This window comes from Alligator mississippiensis, chromosome 14 (assembly GCF_030867095.1).
Source record: "Alligator mississippiensis isolate rAllMis1 chromosome 14, rAllMis1, whole genome shotgun sequence".
NCBI lineage: Eukaryota > Metazoa > Chordata > Crocodylia > Alligatoridae > Alligator > Alligator mississippiensis.
In genome coordinates this window covers 33,748,936-33,765,610 of record NC_081837.1, presented here as the reverse complement: position 1 = coordinate 33,765,610, position 16,675 = coordinate 33,748,936, and the positions used below count along the sequence as shown (strand labels likewise).

The window sequence follows — 16,675 nt, the reverse complement described above, 5'->3', positions numbered from 1 at the left end:
GGGATTGAGATGCTAGACTCAAGCGGGCTGCTGGGATGGGGCATACAGCCTCCAGGCTCTGTTGGTGAAGACTGAAATGTAGTTCTGGTCGGCTGAGTTGGCTACTACCTCTGTCCTTTACTAAGTGTGTAGACCTCACTGTTACAAAATTCACCATTATGACCCCATTGCCAGTTTGATCACAACAGGGAGACTGGATTTGCCATACAGCAGGGATCCATCCAAAACCAGGCAGCTCTGGGACGTTCTGGGTTTGCCTAGAGCTCCTTTTCATGACACATTGTAACCCACCAATGTCATACCTGCTGCATGCTAGTGAATTGGGCCTCTAGAGTTGTACCCAGGTGTAAGGAGTTGGTCCCACCCCAGAATGAGGCTCGTTGCTGGAGTGTTGCTAAACACCCCGGGTGCCAAGTGAAGTTCTCTTCACACTGCCTGCTTGCTCACAAGGGTATAGCAAAGAGGAACAAGCCAAGAGCTGCATCTGTCTCATGCAAGTTCCTGCCCCTCTTAGCAATGCAGGGACAGTTCTCTAGTCTCAGCAGGTGTTTTAAAGCCCCTTAAGCAATGCCTGTTGCCCCCAGCTTCCAACATGAAGGGAAACCCTCATGCTGGTGGCTGTAAATGCTCTGCATTGCATCCGTTGGCCCTGGATCTCAGCCCTTTGGTTTGTAGGGCCAGCCTCCAAGCTCTCTCTAAATGCTCCATCAGCCTACAAAGTAGGAAGCAAGTGGCCTGCTTTGGAAATGGGCAGCGGGGGCACACTGTCCTTCTCTGGTACGGAAAGGGCCACACTATTTCGGACTTTCTCCCAGGTTACACAGCGAGCAGAGCTGGAACAGAAGCCAGAAGGAGTCTGAACTCCCTGTCCTACAAAGGTTGGGCTGAAAACCACCTTGGTCCCCTGGCTTGGGTGGGCAAAGTCACACCAGTCTGTAAAGCTGATGGTGCACAGAGGAGTGAAATGGCTGTCATTGCATCCAGTGCCTTTTGACTCCCCCGACCTGTTTACAAGTAGGTTAACTGGGGACATCTTTTGGCTTGAGTCCAGAGTGAGGCCCAAACCCAGACTCTTGGACACCCTTCCTGTTCTGCCCCCTCTGCTCTACAACCCTATGCTAATGCTGCAGTCAGTATTTGAGTTCCCCTGCCAGTGGCCAGCCCCTTCTCTTTAACGTGCGACAGGCAGCTCATGGACAGCACGGGACAGGGGCCGCCCCAAAAGAACTAGATGCTTTATTATTTCCCTGGGGAGAGAACCCTACTGTATCTACGTGGTTGGCCTAGCAGTACAATTCAACCATTGGCGCCAGGGAAGAGCCAGAATCTTTTATTGATTTTCTTTTTAATTAAAAAAGTCAAGTCAGCAGTAATAAAACAACAGACTAACCCACTGTTTTTAACCCTTTGGGGGAATTGTTGCCAGAGTCTTCCTCCTCAAGCCCTGGTGGAGAGATTCATTAGCAGGTCTCCCTGCAGGCTGCCTTCCCAGAATTTGGCCTCACCTGAGCAGCTGCTGCTGGATTCTAGGGGGAATATAGTTCAGCCCTGGGGGCTTTGCAAGCAACAGGAAGGAGGGGTCTTTAATGCATGGCATTTGGGCCTACTCTGATGTGCTCTCACCAGGAAGCTCAAATGCATCCACTGACCCAACTGGAAGCAGAACAAGGCTGGCGCTGAGCACTTCAGAAAATGCCCATCAGTCAGTTGAGGGCTACCTGAGCCAGGAGAGAACCTGCTTAAGATGTACTGGCGTGCCAGCTCGGGTGTGCTAGTGGCACGCAGGGGAGTGACGTGGCACGCAGGGGAGTGACGTGGCTGCCTCTGACTCTGCTCAAATAACCAAGTGCCCATTTATGCTGGGCCATCTTGTGACCCCCCCTCCCCCCCGGTAGGAGTCCAGAGCAGGACTTGGACTCACGCCTTGGGCAGCTGTAACAAGACACCCACCTGAGCCACTCTGTCACTGCGGCCTCTTCTCACCAGCAGGGTTTTTCAAGAAGTTCCTCAATTAGTAAGTGGGGGAAACCAGCCTCAGCACATGGACAGCGAAGGCCAGGCCTTCAGCTGGTGGACAGCTGGCCTTTTTCTTGCTCCATGTGGACACACCAGGTCTTTGGCAGGTGTCAGTCACCCCGGGCCCCCTGCCCCACACGGAACAAACCTTGCTTATGCCGGCTGGCATGCAGCTAATATCCTACTGTCTGTGTTTGCTCATGCTTTGTTCAAGATTTGCAGGACATGGTCTGTAACTTGTTGGATCCAATAGGAGCCTAGTCCTGGTTTGCCCTTATCCAGGCTGCCTCTGAGAGGACACACATCAGGAATCCCTGATTTGCTGCAAGTGCTGCTTTTAACAGGCAAATAGACCATAAACTACACGCAGATGGATCCTTACAGAGCAACTGGGGGATAAGCAAGCTGCAGCTTCCCAAGACAAGGCAAGGCAGGATGGGGACACTAAGGGAGACAACATTGGCAGTACAAAGAGGGGCCTGATTTCTACCACCCCTCTGATCTGTTATTGGGATGCTCAGCTCCACACCCACAACATGCATCTCAGGTAAGGATGAAGCGTCCCCAGCACAGAGCATGAGATCTGCGTTCCATAAAGCTCTTGGGCCTTACACAGGGCTTGGATGGTCCATTTTCTACCCAGGTGCTGTCTCTAAATGGGTAAGCAGCCACCGGAGTTAAAAGGTTGCTTACAATCATGCCAACAGCCTGTACTGCTGTCCTTACCCTGGCTACAGGCAAAACCTAAAGGAGACTGGTCTGCCTGAGCAGAATAGCCCCTCTGGCCACTGTCTGTAGCCAAAGACACTCAAGGACGTATTGTGGCTAACACCACATCTGGTTGCTTTTGACTCCCTAACCCAAGTGACCAGGTTGCCATTTTCAGCTGGGTCAACTGGGGGCAGCTTTTGGCACAAGGCCTGAACTCATCTCCTTGGAGGTACAGCAAGACACCAGAGCTGCTTTGCCATGACAACTCTCAGCTGCAGGAGTAGCTTTAACATATTCATTACAACTTTCTGAACCCTCTGGCCAGACTACAAACCATGACCCTGGGCATTTTGCTCTGACTCCACACTGGGTTTAGGTGGTCTCCTGTGTTCAAGCCCCTAAATAAGCCTGACATTTCCAGGAGAAGACGAGCCCCTGCTGCCTCCTGCCTTCCAGAGGGAGATGGCAGGCATCTGGTGACCACACACCTGTTCTGAAATGGACACCACAAAAGGCCTTCAAATGCAGCATTCAGCAAAGGAAGGCATGACTGGCACCTTCTGACACTTGTCCCCTCCCTGCTAACACCTCGGGCAGTGACAGCTTGGCCTAGTGCCGATGCCAGAGGAGTGATCCTTACATGGAGAACAATCACGTCCCATCTGCAGCTTAAAAACAAAGAGGGAAATTCCAAGAAAGGGTTAAAAACTACTTTACCCAGAGGCCACAACGGGATTGGAGGCAGTGGCCAAGCTTTCTGGAGGTGGTGGGTTTGCCTGCCTGTAGGGTGGGAGCCGATTTTCAGAGCAGACCGAGCACCTCTGCTCTGAGCACTCATCAGATCGCTTGTCCCATCTGATCCCCTTGGCCTGAGTGCAAATCATCACCTGCCCCCATCCCGCTCCCTCTGCCCCAGAGCGCACTACACTCCCCTATGAAATTCAGCTGGTTCTGTTTTCTTTTAAATTATTTAAAAAAAAAAAAAAAAGCTTCTTGTAAGAGGCATCAAATTCAAAAACACCCCAGAGTAAATAAGGGCTTATCTACCCCATCACTGCCTCCCTGGTGGAAATACATCCGTCCCTGGATGTCCATATGTGCACACGGGTCTATATAACAAACCATTTTCCAAAAGTATAGGCCATACCATCCAGGTGAGGAGCAAGTGGAAGCTGGACTCAGCCTAGCAGGGTGTAGAAAAACAAAGGCTCTGAGGCAGAAGGCAGGCGCCACTCCCGCGCCTGGTGGCATAGGACCCAGTCACTCGCCCCACTGAAGGTCTGTTTTGTTTTTTTTCTTTTTATGTTTTTTTTTTAATTTTGTACAAAATAATTGCAGCATGGGCAGGAGAGGCAGCAGGCGGCTTACCACGGAGCCTGCCAGTGGCCCCGCGAAGGAGACCCACATCAGCACAGCCACATGGGGAAGAGGTCAGAGCTGCCACTGCGATGCCAACCCTGCCAGCGCATCCTTTCTTGCATGACCTGATCCGAAAGCTAAAGGCAAGCAAAGTCCGGCCGTTGACTTCTGCACCTTCTCTCACCTTTGGCACCTGTCCTCATTTACCCCTTAATAGCCCCTTGCCATGGGGCTGGAATTAGGTGCCACATCCTCAGCTGGTGTCAGATCGCACAGGTTGGCTTTCAGCGGGGCAGCACAGATTGACACGTGCTGTTCCGGTCCCAAGCCCCAAAGCAGGGAAGCCTGATCCTGGCCTCAGAAGGCCATGTCCATCTTAGCCATTTTTTCCCCTGCTTCCAGCGGGGCTGACAGAGGTGGGGCTCCCTTCAGTAAGGAAAGCAGTCTCTCCGCATCTTCCTGACTCTGCCGTGATTTTACTGCAGTGGTTTTGCTAACCCAGATCCAAGCTTGTTGGGGCCCCAGCTCCTTGCTGGGGGGTTGTGCACAGGATGACAGCACATGATGGAGAACAGACTGCTTGTGCCAAAAGCTGTGCACTGAAACCATGCTGTGGCTTGTTCTGGCTCTGGAAAGAGCTGTGATTCATCTGTGGTCTCAGACATGCTGTCTATAATGGTTAGAGCACTCATGTGTCACATACCCCTGCCATGGGCAATCTTTATGGCTGCCGGGTCACGCTTCCCACACTGACGGCTCACCTGAGGCACCACAGGATGGTGGTCCAAGATCTGTCTTGCCCTTTTGTATGGGCCGAGTTCACCATATTGCCTGGATCCAGTGTCCGAACGAAAGGCTCCTCTCTTCTTCAGTGGAGGTTGGATCAGACTCTTGGCATGGGATGGCCAAGACTTTTAAAGCACAACCCATTTCCAGTCCACTTACAGGTCCTGTCTGAGATGCTGAGCATCCATCCATCAGTCCTGTTGAGGCCAGCCAACACTGGGGGGGGCAGGGAACTTGGACAGCCAGGTCCTAAGTAGCTTGTGGCCAGGATCCCAAGATGAAGAGCCCCTTGTCAAAATCCAAGTTACTGGGACAAGTCCTCCATGCTAGAGTCTCGTCTGGCTGGGCTAGAAAACTGCAGCATAAAGCAAGGTTGGCATCTCTGTCCGTAGCCAAGAGGAAGGCTCTGAGTCAGCATGCTGGGAATTCGGCACAGCCAAGGCAGAGGCCTCCTCAACTGCTTATTGATGTAGCCATCACCAGCAACCTCTTTCCAAGTTGGAAACCAAGAAACATGAACCTTTCTTCTAGGGCAGGGGTGGAAGGCACCACATTCAGCCAGTGGGAGAAGCCACCATATGTCATCAGGAGTTGGGTGGTTTCTCTGTGGGGCATGGGACTATCCATGAGCGCCTGAGGAGGAAGTGAGACAGGGCAGCTGGCCCTCCCACATGATATACTCTCTGGTGTCTTTTCCAAGCCTATGCTTGCCCAAAGTGCCATGGTGTGTGCACACGTAGGAGGCCCATCCAGAAACATGGACCTTTAGTTTAAGGACCCTGAGTCAGGATGGGCCCCTGGCACACAGAGATGGGGGAGAGCACGTGTGGCCTGAGTGCATTGATATAGTTCCTTTTCAAGGTGCAGGACAGACCCCTTGGGTGAAGAGGAGAGGAAAGGATGGGGAGAGTAGCCATCAGCAGGGGAGGTGGAAGGCCAGGCACTAGGGGCAATGAGTATGGCAGGGCTTGCTGGAGCAAGGCCTGGACACCAGCCATGGTTCCTATCGCCCTTTAGGGCAGCTACATCCCGTCACGAAGGCTCCATCAGCAGAGACGTGGGTGTCCCCGCAGCAACACTTCTCATGTGGCACTCAGGCCTCCTTGTATTGGCTATACTAGGTAAGAAACAACCAGTCTGTCCATGTGGCAGCTCCAGCTGTGGCAGGCCGGAGAGCAGTAATCCCTGAAGACGGGGAGGGTGGATGAGGCTGCCCCCTCGCTCAGAGGCAAACCGGTGACATGTGAGCCATGATCCAAAGTGCATCTGTTCAAGTACATCTGTCTTCCCGCCCCTGCCCTCCCCCATCCCCGCCAGCCCCACCTGGCACAAGGACACAGGATGGGGCTCATTTGGCACTGAAAACAAGGTTGGACAGAGGCACCCTTGGGTCGCTACGTTCTTCGCTGCAGTTTGAAAGGGCATCTGGCAGGAGGGGGCGCTGTCCTGGCTCGCAGCCTAAGCAGAGCAGGGTGGCTCCATCAAATGGAGGTCTCGTCACTCCTGTGCAGTGATCAAACACAGCGAGAAGGGGCACGGGAGGAATGGAACAAAAACAAACAAGACGGACGTATGGTCATGAGCGGATCCGGGCCTCGCAGCTTGGGCCAAGCACCCCCCAGCCCCCCTGCCAGGACAGACAGACAGACAGATGGGGGCGGGGAGCCGTGGGGCTCACATGTTAATGGAGGAAATTAAAAAACAGAAATCTGAGCAGGGAAAGCAGGAGACAGAAAGGAAAGAAGAGGAGGGTTAGTGCAAGAGGCAGCAGAGAAGTTAGAGAAGGAAGAGAGCATCCTTTGGGAACTGGGACCTCCCCATTAGCATCTCACCAGCCCCTTTCCTCCCTCCTCCCCCCAGTTCTTTGGAGGCCCAGAAACACTGAATAAACCCCTCATGCTCAAGGAGAAGAAGGCCAAAGAAAGCACCCTCTTCAGGTTGGATATTGGGCTTCGCAAGGTGAAGGGGCACAGAGCTGGAGATATACCAGCTCAGAGCCCTAAACTGCAGAGGCAGCAAGGGGCTGGGATTGCTGGGACAAAGATTTAGGCCATGGGGTGTCTTGCTGCTAAGGGATGGGCTGGAAGATGAATGCAATACAATGCTGATTTAGTGACCACTGAGGACTCCTTGCCTAGATTTTGGGGACTGGCGGCACAGAGGTATCAAGCCCACAGAGCAGCTCTGCTGCTGGTGAGGATCAGCATAGCAGCTCTGCCTTGCTCCCAGAATGGGAGAGTGAGGTTGAGGCCCGGCAGGAAAGGGAGAGATGGTCATACTCACACCCCCCTGGGAACACAAGGCTGAAGCCACAGCTGGTGTACATGGAAAGTCACAGCCCCAGTGACTTCCATGGCTCAGGAGCTGACCCAGAGGCACAGCAGGATGGGAAGGGTGGAGGGGGGCAGAGAGGGAACAGGCTGCAGAGCTGGATACTCTCTCTGTCCCCACAGCTGCATCACAGGCACTAGATGCCCCCTGGGCGGTTGGTGGCAGATTACCCAAGGGCAAGTCCCTGTTGGGATAGGTGCAGGAAAGGAGCTGCAACCTCAGTTGCAAGCTGCCATAGGGGCTGGGATCAAGGGCCTGGTCCTGAACTACCCTCGCTATAAAGCCACAAGGGCTCCCTGCAGTGCAATGCCCTAAGCGCCAAGTTGGCTTCTAGAAGGGCTTAGTGGGGGGCAGGTTTGTGGCTACACCCACCACAGTGCTGTACTCACTCAGAGCCTGAGGAGTCCTCGTCCACGGTGCCGGCCTTGATGCTCATGGCAATGGGTGTCACCCCGTTGAGCTGGTCCTGCAGGGTCTGGCGGGGCCGAGGACACCCCCCCGCCCGGCTCCCATCGCTGCCTGAGGAGCCGTGGGACAACATGGTCCCCGACTTGTGGGCTGAGAGCTCGTTGTGGATGCGGTGGATGCTGTTCTTCTCATTGATGGTTGGCAGGCACTTCTTCTTCAGGATGCCTGGAGGGTTGTGAGAGATGAGGGGGCCGGGGCAGGCAGAAGATGGGAGGGAACACCTCAGTCCCTCTCCCAGACAAGTCCCCAGTCCTGGGCAGCCTCCCCCTAAGAGCCAACCCACTGGGTCCAAGCATGGGTTAATTTAGCTCAGCTTCCCATCTGCAGAAACAGCTGAAGGCCAAGTACTTGGGCATGGGGAGGTGAAAGCTTGTGCTGCCTTGCCTTCCCTTGCCCAGCACAACCTTCTGCCAACCCCAGCAGGGCAGGGTGAAGGCAACTCTCTGCAGCCTTTGCCAGGTTTAGTTCCACCCTCCTCATCCCAGCCCAGCCCATCCATCAACCTGGGAAGTGGAAGGCGCCCTCTACCACTGGCTGTCACTGCCATGCTGCACTGGCTGTGCCTGGGATGGTTTGAGGCAGAACTGTCCAACAGCATGTAGCCCGGGGGGCCTGTGGCTCACCCCGATGTGGCATGCTGGGTGTTCGACCCCCAGCTGCTTCGGAGCTGGACAGCCCTGGTCTGAGGGATTAATTCCTCTGAGGAATCTCAAGCTGCAATAACTGCCCGAGAAACCCCTGGGGGCCCCTGCCCCAAGAGCACCCCCTCTGCCTTGCAGCACACAGAGGAACGTGCCCAAGTGTGCCTCCCTCACCCAGCAGTATTTATAAGGGAATCCCCTGGCAGTACAGAGAAGCACCAGCAGTGAGGCACTAGGACTCCCAGCCACAACCTCTGGATCAGCCAGGCCCCCCATTTACCTTTCTGGGGCTGGGCAGCAGGGTTGGGCAGTGACATCAACACATTCTCCTTGTACAATGCCTCCCCGTTCACCCTGGGGAGGTCATCCAGGTGCCCCAGTGACACCTCGGCCGTCTCCACTCGCAGCTTCTCCAAACCCCCATGCCCATCACTCTCGCTGGCTGTCGTCAGAAACTCCCCTGGCCAGTAGGGCTTGCTATGAGCCAACACATCTGCTGGAGAAAGGAGCACAATCAGCAGAAGGAGGGAAACAGCCCCTACAGCAGCCATCAGCCCCAACATACAGCTCACCCACTGAATTCAACGGGTTGCTCCTGGTTTATGCCAGGCTGAGCTAGGGGCGCCTGGCCTGGTACAGTGACTCCCAGTTATACCAGGCTGAGCAACAGGGAGACCAGGCCCAATGCAAAACAATGGCCTTTCACGGCCTAACTCTTCTCTTGCATGGTCTCAGTCAGTCTCCGTGAGCAACATCTGGTGTTTCAGGACGGCCAGGGGCACCTGCATTTAGGGAGGGGGCAGAGAGGAGCTAGCAAAGAAAAGAAATATGTTCCTATCGACTAGGGGGAAGTGGCAGGAAGGCAACAGGCTGCCCATGCATTGACACTGCCCCAAGGCTGCCCTCCCCCTCAGCTGGACTCTGCCCTCCCCACCCAGCCCCCCAGTGCCAGCGCTACCTTTGGGGGTGCTGTGTGCTGGCTGCTTCTCATTGTTGGGGCAGAGCAGGTTTTCCCAGCAGGGTTCCCCAGTGAATTCCTCATCCTCTTCGCTGTCTGAGGAATGGGTGGAGGCATAGGAGCCACTCTGGTCATCTTCCAGGGACAGGTCACTGTCTGAATCCGTGTCATGCTCTGAGATTGGGAATGCACACACAGAATCTGGCATCACACCAAGACCCTAAACCCCAATGCCAGCCAGACTGACCTACCAGGATTCACATACACAGAGGGACCAGTTTCCCCTATATCTGGCCCCAGTCCTGTATGAGCTGTTCCTAGCCCATCTGACCCAACCATGGGGACACTAGGAAGGGTGATACAGATGTATGCCCCACTCCAAACTCACTCCAAACACAGCCACAGCCCAGCCACTAGGATTCAACGGCAAAAAGCACCTGCTGGAGCCCAGTGACTTCTAGCTAAAAGGTGAGAGAGACAACGGACTGGAGACCTGGATTCTAACACTGCTCTTCCACAGACCGACTGCCTGATCTTGGTCATGAGCACATAAGGATCAACCCTTTTCCATGCCTATTTCCCCTCCCAGCTCCAGAAATGATGACCTTGATGGGACAGGGACTGTCTCTCGGTATGTGCATGTGCAGTATCCAGGATAAGGGGACCTTGATAATACTGTTTTTGTAATACCAATGACTCTGAAGGAGAAGTACTGCTGAGGGGCTCCAAGAGAGTGGGCTGGTCCCTTTATTTGGTGGGGGGGGGGGAGGGGGGGAGGGAATGGGACTAGTTCTTAACTAAGTTGCCTCTGAGACAGCAGAAGCTGCTAAGTGGAGCTGGTAGGTCAATATGCATGGCCCAGGCAATGGGAAAGCCCTGAGACAGAGAGCCAAGGACCAACAGGTAGCAGAATCACTAAGACACTGCACAGCAGAGACTCAGGCTGCTGCCTCAGGACCTGAGAGGGAGACCACTGGCGGTGTCAGGACTCCCACTGTACAAGGGTCCCATTTGCCCAAACACAGGAGCTGTTCCAAAGCCCCCAGCAGCAACGCTGCTCCTTACCATTGGGCTGATCCTTGGCTTCCAGGAAGAGGGCACTGGGGTCCGTCAGCCCTGTGTGCACCTGGCTGTTGTTCAAACCAGACTCCTCTCTGCAAAACACAGACCGGGCACTTCCTAACCGCAGCAGCACCCTGGCCAGCTCCTGTCCCAAGCCCTGCTTGGGCCACCTGCTCCCCCAGCAGCTCAGCCAGGGCACATGACATGTCTTCGAGAGCTCCATCTCAGGTGGTGCAAAGCATCTTGGGACACTTTGGAGCCCACTGGGGTGTGGAATGGAGGTTGTTCTAAAAGAGGGAAGCCTGCTCTCTGGATTGCAAACCACAGTGCGATTGGCTGAGGCAGAGCACTACTAACCAGCTGGGGATACTGCATAAAGATGGATATAAATACCCCACTCCCCATCACCCACAGATCCAGAGTGATGAGCCATACCTGAGCACAAAGGGGATGTAGCTGTGCTGGCTCTTGCCCGAGCGGACAGTGCTGTGCAGAGAGCCCGTGGAGTCTCCAAAGGGTGGGTGGTACAGCCGGCCGTCCACATACGTGTTGTTGCAGTTGTAGGCCTGGCAGGGAAGAAGGAGAACCCAGGGCAAGAGGGGTGGCTGATGGCGAGTCACTGGTTCCACTGCTGAATCTCACTCTTGACACAGCTCTTGACCTCTGCGACCCCCTCACAGCTCTGCCAATGCTCCTCACTCTTGGCCTACATCTGCCCCTCATTTGGATCAAGTCCACCTCCAGTTTGCCACTCTCAATCCCGAGCTGCAGCTTCCCTGCTCTCTCAGTCCCAGGCACCCCCAGCTCTACCCTTCCACCCCAAGGTGCAGCCCCCTGCTACCCCAGCTCTAGAATGCCTTCCCAACACACACAGTTCTACAAAGGCCCCTCAGTACTGACTCACAAGCCAGCTGCTAGTCCAGTGCTGTCTGAGATGACCCCAGCCTGGGGCAGCAGGCCATTCTAGGGGCCAAACTGATGGCTATCCTGCCTCTACGGTTCCTGCTGTAGAAGGAAGAGGGAGACGGGGAGCCCCCAGGCACTCACTGCTGTTAAGGTGGATTTGGTGGTGAGCATGGGGTCCGTGCTGTGCTTCCTGCTGCAACTGAACTTCAGAGCCTTCCTCACCTCTTTGCTGAAGACGATGCAGAAGAGGAAGATTAAGGGCCCCTGGGGAAGGCAGCAAGAGGGAGGTTAGATGTGAGAAGGACCTGATGGAGCCTGGGGCAGGACAGTCATGTATAAGTCCCACCCCAGCACCCTGCACTAGATGGACCAACAGGCTGCAGAAGTAATGGGGTGGCCTCCAATAAGGCAAGTGGGTGTGCACATGAGGCTCTCTCTCATCCATCCCATATTCCCCCAGCCCCCTTCAAGTATCACAAGTTCCTCCATCTCTCAGACCATCCCCAGAATGGGACTCTCTCCTATTGCTGGCTTTGGTAATCCAGCCCCAGGAAATCTCAAATCTGAAGGAGACTCGCAGGGTTCTACATCTGCGGGTAAAAGTTTTCTTCACCCACCCTCCACAGGAGGAAACCCTCCCAGTCCACACTCCTTTGCCCCAATCTGCTGTACCTGGAGGCAGTTGAAACCAGCAAAAAGGTAGTGGAAGAGGATGGAGTCACTGTTCACGGAGAGCAGGGCCAGCAGCCAGGTGGAGCTGATCAGTAGCAGCATCATAAAGGCCGTTTGCAGGCCTGAGCTGTATGTGGGGAGAGGGTAGGGGTCAGACCCAAAATCAGACACATAACAAGCAGGGTGACCCTCTACTCCAACCACACCTCGACAGACACACTTCCCCATAAGCAGACTCCCCAGCCCCCAGATACATCCATAGCTTTCATGCCCCACACACCCCCTCAACCCTTCCCCAGTGAAACTCCAACCTCCCTGTATTCCCCCAGAACACACAGCGTCCCCTCCCTCAGACAGAGAGTCCTTGGACACACCTGGCCAACCACCATACTTTCCTCCCGGGCAGACCCCCCCCGACTTGCTCCTGCCACCACATCTCTACCCCTCCAGCTCCCTGAACAGAGCTGTGTTGGCTCATCATGCCTGGAGCCTCCCCCAAAATGATACAGAACTGCATCTCTCTGAGACACCCCCCTCAAGAAAACAGTGCTCCAGACCCTGCCCACACCAGACCAGGCCTTAACTGGGGTGTGCTCCTGCTGTGGCCGGCAGGCTGTAGGCAGCAGTGTGCAAATCAGGGGTGTTAGCAGGAGGTTAACTGGGATGGAAGGGACAGACTCACACTGTGCCCTTCTTCTCAAATCCCTGTTGCTGTGCTGCACAGGTGGCCTTAGTTGCCAGGATAAGGAGAAAGATGCTCATCTGTAGGGAGGGGAAGAGAGGTGGGTCAGCATAGGACAGTGGGGTCAGGAAGTACCCATGGTTCCCTGCCCCATGAGACTCCTCGCCTTCAGCTTTAGAAATCTGTTCCCTTTGTGTACACCATGCCCTAGAAGAGCTCCAGCCTTGGGCATCCATTACTGGCTGTGGGCAACTGCCCTTGCCTCATGAGGGTGGAGGAGTTGTAGTGTCATGGGCCAAGTGCATCAGCCACACCAGGTCTGACACTGGACCAGCTGGGCTGCTCCATGATGCATCAAGGGGTTCCTTTCTGGGCATTGCAGAGGTCAGTTCACCCCCTGACGTGACAGGGAGCATCTGGGGCTGCAGTGGGAGAGAAGGCAGCAGGTCTGCATGGCCAGTGTCTTCTGCCCTTCAATCAGTTTGCTGCAAGCAGCAGCTCTCAGGGAGGAAACTCACGGAGGCAATGTGACCTGCCCCAAAGTGCACAGCAGATCAGTAGCAGGGCTGAAAGGGGAACCCAGGAGTCCTAACTGCCTGTGTGCTGCTCCTACTTCCTGCCCCGAGCTGGGAGCAGAGGCCAACTCCCTTATCTCCCCACTTCCTGCTGCCCTTTGGGGCTCTTCTCCAGGACCCCCTAGATGCGCAGGAAGCCTCCAAGACCCCAGATGACTTCATAGGGCATTTATACATGTGCTCCAGGAGTGTGTGTGTGTGTGTGTGTGTGTGGGTGGGTGCTTTAATTAGAGTGGCTCCAAAAGCTGCTCTAAGTAAAGTGCCTGGAGCCTCATGTGTGTCAGCATCCCTATGCTGAAAAATGGTGGCGGGGACACTTTAACTAAAGGTCACTGAACCAGCTTTAGTTAAAGCATCCCCGCTGCCATTTTTCAGTATGGGGACGCTGACACATGTGACACTGAAGTCTACTGGAGTGTGGTAATTAATCAAGTCTGCTCCAACACACTGTAATTACAGTGTGTTGAAGCAGCCTTGCTACATGTGTATAGACGCTCATACATACCGAGACAGCAAAGGCAATGGGCCCTGCAAAGCTCCAAATCAGCGTGTCATAGATGGACAGCCAGCAGAAGTCAGGGTTCCCATAACCCTCAGGATCCAGTCCCACTGCCAGCCCTGAGGAGAGAAGCACCATACATCACTGTCAGCAAAGGAGAAGCAATCCAAGCACCATCATCCTGCTCCATTATAGGGAACAAAACAGTGGGTTCCTAGCTGGAGCCTGACAGCTGGACACCGTTGGGTTTGACCGGCGCCCCTGGGCTGGAATGGCAGGGATTTGGGAGGCAAGATTGAGAGGCACCAGCAGAGCTGGCAGGTGGGAAGTGGGGGGCAGGTCTGGGAGCTGCAGGCCGTGCCAGCAGCTGTGGAGGATGCCTTGAATAACAGGAGGGCTGTTTGTCAAAACTGAGTGTCACTGGCAGAACTGGGTGGAGGAGGCAGGATGTCAATACAAGGCACTGCAAGGAATCAGCATCTGTCTGAGTTCCTGGTTATTCTTCCCCAGGCTGCCTCTCTGCTCCCAGCATCTGTCGCCTGGAGCTGAGCTCATCCCATCCCATCCAGGAATGGAGTCGGGAACAGGAATTAAAATAGGGAGCCCACAACTGTGCACAGTGCCCTAGCTGAGGCCTAACCAGTGCCGACTAGAGCAGTACAATCACCTCCTGTGTCTTACACCAAACACTCCCATCAACACCACATTTGCTCTTACTGCAGCTGAGCTCCACTGCAGATTCAGGTGCAATCCCCCAGACCCTTCCCTGCAGCGTTACCCTCCCCAGCCAGCTCTCTCCTATCCTGCCTGGGGGCAGGGGCAGGGCTCACCCGTGATGAAGGCCGGCACACCCCAGCCAATCATGTAGTAGAAGCGCATGGGGCCATAGTTGATGTCGCGCACCTCAGTCAGCATGCGATAGATGTGCAGGGCCTCCAGCAGCACCCAGGCAAAGGCACACATGTAGAAGAAGTGCAGCAGGATGGCGATGACTGTACAGGCAAACTGGGGGGAGGCCAGACCAGAGGCATCAGGAGGCAGAAGTAGGGGAGGAGTTCACACCTATGCTGGAGACTGGGGTCCTGCAGGGAGGTCTTGCCACAGGCAAATGCAGGAGCTCAAATGATTTCACATGCACTGGGGTCTGTGAGTATCCTGAAGCTGCCCAACCTGAATTGTGGCCACCTGCTGCAGCAGCTGTGGGGTTTATTTTTCAGGCCTAAGCCTTGGGCAGCTCAGCCCTCCTTTGCAGCATTAGCCATGTATGCAGTGGGGCAGGCATAGTGTATTTGCACCAGCACCCCTCTATCCTGACTGTAACAGCCATCAGGACACAGCTCACAGCAACTGACTGGGACTCCTGCCACCCAGAGGTGCCCCTGCCCCTCCACAGGAGGAAGCCTTTGACCAGCCCTGGTTCCTTGGTCATTTCTGCCCACCCAGACATGCCAGCCCAGGTCCCAGGGCTGTTCCTAGAAGCTTACAGGGATGTCAGCCTGGTTGATGCCCAGCAGAAAGAGGAGCTCGGAAAGGAAGAGGGCCACCATCATGTTCTTGCGGATGCTGTGCTGGTTGGAGCGCAGAGCTCTCAGGCTGGCCAAAACCACGAAGGTGAGGAAGAGGCCTCCCAGGGTGACAGCGATGGAGGCATAGGTGATGGTCTTCAGCGGCAGGATCTCCCCATTCTCGGGGGGAAAATACAGCTCAGTAGTGCAGAGCAATACTGCTGCTTAAGAAGCCAAGATGGGCTCTGCCAACCACCATAGACCCAAGCCCCAAATACCACCCGTGGGCTTCACACCAAAGGCCTCAAGCAATCCCCGAGGCATCACCCACCACCCTATCCCCTGCGGATAGGACCCCTCTCACTTTTCTTCCACTCTAGCCTCACACACCACCCCAATGCCCTTCCCTTCTATGCTGAAGCCCCCCACCACTGCACCCCTAGGGAGGGGGACCCCCCTCATCTCATTCATTTTGCTCCACCCAAGGGCCCCTTTTCCCCAGGGTCAGGTTCCCCTCCCCTTGTCACCTCTCTCCTGGAGATGTCCATCAGCACAGCAAAACTGGTCATGTGGTTGCACTGGCAGCTGACATGGGTCTCGTTCCTGAAGACCACCTCACAGCCCTTGGCTGACCAGCCGCCTGTCCCGCTCACTCTGGGGACAGCCAGAGAGTGCAGTCATGATCACATGCCCTGTATCCCTGTGTCAGCAGGGGATCCCTCCCCAAACCCTGCTGGCCACTAGCTGCTGGGCTGTGCCTGGGGTGGGTGGGTGGAGTGAGAGTTGTGGCTGGTGCCTGTGCCTCACCCTAGGTACTCACAGGATGGAGTGATTCCAGAAGACACATATGGGCTTGGTGCGCTCCTCTGTCTCTAGCAGCCGGAACTGCACTGTGATGGGTTTCTCCAGTGCCCGCTGCACTGGCTCGTCATTGTCATGGACACTGATACTCACCACAGGGGTGTTGATGATTGGCCGCTTGGGGACCCTGCAGGAACAACCCGATCCTTGGGACCCCACAGCTCTTGCTGCTGCTTGTGCCCACATGCCACCCTGCACTGCTGCAACCACCCCCATCTCTGTCTCACGGCTACCGATGCCTGTGCTCATCCTGCACCTCCGCAGGGTTTACTGCCTATAAAAGCACAGCAGAAGTAAAACCACCCCACTTGAGCAAAATAGAAATCCCTACCAGCTAGTGGAGTGGCTGGACTTATCACCCTTAGGGATCCAGTCCCCAGGAGACATCACCCCCTCCCCACACACATGTGCACAGATCTAATTCCCTCCAGCAAGGGGAAGTGGTGACACATCCACAAGAGCTGGGAAGAGCACAATACCCCTGCGTAAGGAGCATAGGAAACAGTGGGTGGAGAGGCACTCGGAGAGCACAAGCCCTAGTGTCCCTCTTGAGTTCTGGGTGTTTTGAACTGTGGGAAGGCCAATGTGCCTGTGGTACTAGGGTGCAGTCCTTCCTATAACAGCAAGGGTGGGGTTAACATGG

At 55.2% G+C, this 16,675-nt stretch overlaps 1 protein-coding gene across 2 annotated transcripts in view; it reads right to left on the bottom strand.

Annotated features, from left to right (window-relative positions):
• Positions 1-1,314: 1,314 nt before the first annotated feature.
• CELSR2 (cadherin EGF LAG seven-pass G-type receptor 2) overlaps positions 1,315-16,675 on the bottom strand; it is a 77,961-nt gene continuing 62,600 nt past the window's right edge. Inside the window, exons 22-35 of one of the 2 annotated variants that reach the window (XM_019492472.2) lie at positions 15,992-16,159; positions 15,699-15,825; positions 15,151-15,351; positions 14,497-14,671; positions 13,673-13,785; positions 12,593-12,672; positions 11,911-12,037; positions 11,380-11,502; positions 10,768-10,898; positions 10,336-10,424; positions 9,271-9,444; positions 8,593-8,808; positions 7,593-7,836; positions 1,315-6,375 (exon numbers count right to left, since the gene is read on the bottom strand). In XM_019492472.2, coding sequence (XP_019348017.2) covers positions 6,354-6,375; positions 7,593-7,836; positions 8,593-8,808; positions 9,271-9,444; positions 10,336-10,424; positions 10,768-10,898; positions 11,380-11,502; positions 11,911-12,037; positions 12,593-12,672; positions 13,673-13,785; positions 14,497-14,671; positions 15,151-15,351; positions 15,699-15,825; positions 15,992-16,159 — 1,990 coding nt within the window. In that variant the 3' untranslated portion in view covers positions 1,315-6,353. The remainder of the gene's footprint in view (positions 6,376-7,592; positions 7,837-8,592; positions 8,809-9,270; positions 9,445-10,335; positions 10,425-10,767; positions 10,899-11,379; positions 11,503-11,910; positions 12,038-12,592; positions 12,673-13,672; positions 13,786-14,496; positions 14,672-15,150; positions 15,352-15,698; positions 15,826-15,991; positions 16,160-16,675) is intronic. The other variant, XM_059717337.1, reaches the window with a different exon arrangement.